The following is a 5,337-nucleotide window of genomic DNA, read 5'->3' on the forward strand; positions in this document are numbered from 1 at the left end:
ATCTATTTTACTACAAATAGGATAATAATATTCATTCACATTTTTGTGATAGAAGGAATTATGGCATTTGCGATAATGTTAAATTTTTAACAATCTCTCTTTCGTTTTGATTCGTTACTTGAACAATGTTTGTATCTGAAAGGTTGGACAATGTTGTATCTAAAATAATAAAATATTACTATTATTTCTGATTTTATTTTTCTTGAATTTATTTCTGTCATTGATAATTAAACAAAATGAGTGATCATGCATGGGTCCCACCCACAACAGAGGTTCCATTTATTGTCTTATCTCATCCACTAAACTTGACCCGCGGTAAATCCGGTTACGTGGAAAAGGAAAGAACATAAACATAAACATAATCCAAACTTGTTCTGTTGCGCTGATCATCATCGGTTCCAGAACCAGCTTCTTCTGTTACAACCTTCGTTCATAATAATCTCTAACTCTCTCTCTCTTTTAATCTCACAAAAAAAAAAAAAAAAGGTATCAACAATAATTATTGACTTATTATTATGTCAATCAATTTATTTAATTTTATTACCATCTCATGCATCCATGTTTCAATTCTTTATAATTTGTTTGATTTATTAATCTAAGAGTTTAGCAACTGTAAACAAGTTTTATACTTTCATATTTCATGGATTCATCTAGATTAGAATTAGATGCAACATAATTAGGAATTCTTTAATTCAATTGAATGCCACAGCAAATTTAAATAGTCTGATTTTTTATTTGACTTGGGCCTTGTTTGGATAAACAACTTAATTTGTTGATTATAACATATGATAAAGTTGCTTCATAAGCGTTTAATTTGTGGCTTATTATAAAATAAAGTCAAACTGTTTTCGTATAAGCTATAAGTTGTTTTCATAACTTATCCTGGAGAACTTATGGAAATAAGTTGAAAACAACTTATGAACGTGTCATAAGTTGTTTTCACAAGCTCCCCCAAACAATCTCAGAAGTGTTTATGCTGGTAGATAAGCTTAAATAAGTCAATCCAAACATGCCCATTTTAGATAGTATAAGTGCATGTAGGGACATGTCATGAAATATTGTTAAGCTTTCAACCAATTGGTGTGCATTGCTGATGTTTTTGTATGCTATCAGCTACAGCTACATGGTCTACTTAAAATAAAATGTTTAATTTTTGTCATTGATGAATTCCGTGGAGTTATATTTGCGCAATTGAGTTTTTTTTTTATTCCAAGATAATAATGTCGACATGGTTATTTTCTTTTGGTGTTTGTAGGTTTTGAGAATGGCTTCTCTTAAAGGACCAGTTTTCTGTCCCTCTATTCATCCTAAAGTTGCAGGGTTCTGCACCCTTCCTATGATTGGACCAATGAATGTTAGATGTGTTAGAACTGAGTTTTGGGGGCTAAGGGAATTTAAGAGGAGTTTCCTTTCTTACCACATAAACACGCGGAAGAGCAATACAGTAGTGCATTGTAGTTTAAATTCGCCCTCGAATGATGGTGGAAGTATGGCAGAAAGTTTCAATGAAAAAGATGAAGATTATGTTAGTTCAAGTGTGATTGAAGCCGGTATGTTTAGCTACTACATGTTAATTCAAGTACGATCTATATGACAGTATGCTGATATTATAATTTAGTATTTTGTTTACTAGCATGGTTGCACGAGGTTCGTCTTTAGGATTTTCTGTATGTGATTGTTCTATGATTTTGTTGACTAGTTGAGGTGAAGAGTGGAGCAGATGGTTTCATAATCAAAATGAGGGATGGAAAACACTTGAGATGTGTCCATAACAATCCTCAGGGAGGTCATCTTCCTGATTATTCACCACATCCCGCTATGGTTTTGAAAATGGAAGATGGGTCTGGCTTACTTCTACCTATAATTGTTTGTATGTCTTTCTCACACCCTATATGTGTTTAATCATATAAGTTTAGTTCTTTGGATTTGATTTTGATAATTATATATATCTTTACCATTGTAATTTTCTGGAATGTCTTTATTTGCAGTGGAGATGCCAAGCGTCTTACTACTGGCAGCAGTACGCAATGTTTCAATTGTATGTCTTTTTGTCAGTTGAATTTCACTATGTTACCGTCACATGTTTGTCAAGACTTCTTTTCCTCGTTCTTCTGAGATATATAACAAAATCAATTGTTTGATCCAGAAAGATTCTGGTTCTATGTAATTTAGCCACGCTGATTCTCACTATTTGGTTGCTGTATCAGGCTAGGCCTACGTTATATGAAGTTGTGATGGAGATGATTGACAAAATGGGTTACCAAGTATGATTCTGTTTCTTTCTTTTTATACTCTTAATTCTAATCCTATTTTTATTTTGGTCTTTTCATCATGTCATTCCGTGCTTCTGCAGGTCAGACTTGTCAGAGTTACTAGGAGAGTCGATGAGGCATATTTTGCTCAGTTGTATCTTACCAAGGCATTTACTCTGTACTCCTTATCCTCCCTCCCAACCCTAAAAATATGACATAAACATGCAACATTCACCTCTAGTGCTTACGAGTGATGATATATATTTGGTATAGGTTGGAAATGAGGCAGAATGTAGGAGCTTTGACCTTCGACCTTCTGATGCTATCAATATTGCAGTAAGATGCAAGGTAGTCTTTGAAAATCCATACATTTGAATACATCATCACTTGCGCACATTGCATTCTCCTACGGCTTGGCTTGACAGTTAATCATTGTTGCCATACATGACGGCTTGATTTTTTTTCCCTGCAATACTGGATGGAAAATCTTTAGTTCTACTTGTTAAAATTGTTGATCAAGCATTTTAATATTTTACGGATGACACAGGTGCCAATACAAGTCAACAAGTACTTGGTGTCCAGTGATGGAATGAGAGTAATTGAATCAGGCAAATTGCCAACGCAGATCCCTAGTTTTGACGGTCGATTATTTACTGAAATGGACAAGTATGTTTGTGAAATAACTTGTACTCATAAGGCAATGCAACTGACTTGTTTGCAATATCACTCCTTTGCTTCGTGAAATACGCCTCTTAACTACAAGTGACATTGCAGGCCAAATGGTCAACCTTGTGCTGAAACTGATGAATTTAATCTTTTGAACAACATGTTGAAAGCTGTTGATGAAGAGCGTTACGATGATGCCGGTAATTACAGTCTTCTGATTATTTCAATCATTTACTAATTATAATTTTATGTTTTGATTGATGATGATAGCAACTGCGAACAGACCAGTGATTTTGTTCGTACCCTAGTTATAGGTATACTTTGATGTTTTTGCTCTTATTGGTTAGAGCTATCAACTTGTTAACTTTCCTCTTGGATGGGGTTTCTGTCATGTTACTCTCCAACATGAGAGGGTCTTGTTATGAGAATGATTTGAACAAAATCAACTATTTTTTATGCAAATTCCATATTTCATTTTGTGGACTAGAATATAAATTGTACTTCTCTGATCTTGCTACTTTCACCTCTCATGTTTCTGATGCAACTCCAGCATTGTGGAGGGACAGGCTTAATCAACATAGGGCTGGTAAAAACATGAAAAGAAGGTATGAAATTAATTTTATATGACAATTTTACAAAGGCATAAAATTGACAGCTTAATTTTATTTTGTTGCAGGTCCTGAACTCTTTTAATTGTACACAAAATCTAGGATTTGGATACAGCTGACAACAGTCTCGTCTATCCCTTCCTAGGCCTATATACATATAATGTCTTTGTCTGTGAATAATTGTATATATTTAAACATCGATGCTAATGTATCTATAATGTGTAACTTTTCGGTTGTTTGTTTCAATCCTCAAAAACTGTTTGCATGTAATTGCTTTTAACTTCCTTGGGATATTGCTGTGAATAATTATTTAGTCCTAATGATTTTGTGCGTTTGATTATTTTTACTTTTTTAGGTAGACTTGCTTATAGAAAACTTGTATATATAGACATGGTTACAGTGAGGACTTGATCAGATGATTTATGAACTTACAACAATGGATAAAAAACAATTACTCACTCCGGTCACTATTATAAGCAAAAATCAACTTTTTAGGTTCATTTATTAAATGATGTATTTAGTCTATATTATTGATCAAATACATCATCATTTAATGAATGAACCTAAAATGTTGACTTTTGCTTATAATAATGACCGGAGGGAGTATCATGAAAGAATCACAAGCACACTTTTAGTTACAGCAAACTATAGATAAGTCAACTTAATCTTGTCCCTCAATAGATGACTTAGTTGACTTCGACACACGTACCGATGCATATGTTTTATCTTTGATATCTTCAATTCTCTACTAAAAAAATTATGAAAATTTAATATTTTAAAAATATTCATCGAGACGAATCCAACAACATCTTACATGATATTATTTATCTTTGTGAATTAGTAGAAAAATATGGTCAAAATATGTCAAGTCAATAATGTATATTGTCAATTAGGTCATCTATTGAGAGACGGATGGAGTACACACATCAAAATCTCACTTTCATACAACTTGTACTCAACATTTGTTGACCTTTCAACATGTAAGAGTTTCTAGTAGCCCTATGATTGAAGATATAATATCATTCACCTTATAGTAGGCCCGGTGGTATTGACATGTTTCTATAGTCAACTATACCTTATCATATCGGTGATTATTAGATTATTTAAAAAAAAAAATTGTGCTTCAAATGCCACTGTTTAATCTTGATCTAACGGTCAGTGAATGTGGAATTATGATATCAAAGCAAAACCTAACTCGAGACTTTTGTATAACAATGTTCATAAAACTTACATAAGCATACATTAATTTATGCTAACAACAGTCTTCCATTTTTTCCATGTCCTAACACTATATAGAAGCAAGTCAATGCAATAGGGCCTACAGTGAGTTGGATGATGTTAATACTCCCTTCGGTCTTATTTATAAGAGAAATTTGGGTAAACAAAAATGGATGTATTTGGTTAAAATTTCAGTCCAGATACATCAACTTTTGTTGACTAAACTTTCTCTTATAAATAGGACCGGAGGGAGTATATCTTAAATTATAGTAGGGCTACTAGAAAATCTTACCTGTTGAAAGGTCAACAAATGTTGAGTACAACTATGCATTTGTTTTTTTTTTTTTTTTGGTACAAATGCATTTGGTTTATAATAAGGTCAAACAATGCCTTCGGCTGAAGGAAAGTCATTCGTCAATTACTTCCTTTTCCTTTTGGTCCCCAACTCGTGCAGAACCAGTAAAATACTATTGGCCAATATCATCTTTGTTCTTTGCGTGTTCTACCAAAATAGTACTCCCTCCGTCCCATATTATTTGACCTATTTAGAATATTTGCACTATTCATGTAACATGCTTTGACTCTATTTTTCT

The 5,337-nt window shown here is 33.1% G+C and overlaps 1 protein-coding gene across 3 annotated transcripts; it reads left to right on the forward strand.

The window, feature by feature from the left end:
- The first annotated feature begins 307 nt into the window (after positions 1-307).
- LOC146951839 (bifunctional nuclease 1-like) lies at positions 308-3,846 on the forward strand. Of its 3 annotated transcripts, none has more exons than XM_085755401.1 (11): positions 308-486; positions 1,256-1,550; positions 1,700-1,870; positions 1,989-2,038; positions 2,208-2,264; positions 2,354-2,419; positions 2,526-2,600; positions 2,800-2,918; positions 3,027-3,118; positions 3,469-3,523; positions 3,595-3,846. In XM_085755401.1, the coding sequence occupies exons 2-11, from the start codon at positions 1,265-1,267 to the stop codon at positions 3,599-3,601; spliced, it is 978 nt and encodes a 325-aa protein (XP_085611527.1). In that variant the 5' UTR covers positions 308-486; positions 1,256-1,264; the 3' UTR covers positions 3,602-3,846. The 3 variants fall into 3 exon arrangements, with proteins under 3 accessions (XP_085611527.1, XP_085611537.1, XP_085611542.1); XM_085755411.1 differs by having other exon boundaries at positions 308-483; positions 1,254-1,550; XM_085755416.1 differs by lacking the exons at positions 308-486; positions 3,469-3,523; positions 3,595-3,846 and having other exon boundaries at positions 3,027-3,397.
- The last annotated feature ends 1,491 nt before the right edge of the window (positions 3,847-5,337 follow it).

This window comes from Medicago sativa, chromosome 1 (genome assembly GCF_051527215.1).
Source record: "Medicago sativa cultivar Bolivia chromosome 1, Bolivia_mono, whole genome shotgun sequence".
NCBI lineage: Eukaryota > Viridiplantae > Streptophyta > Magnoliopsida > Fabales > Fabaceae > Medicago > Medicago sativa.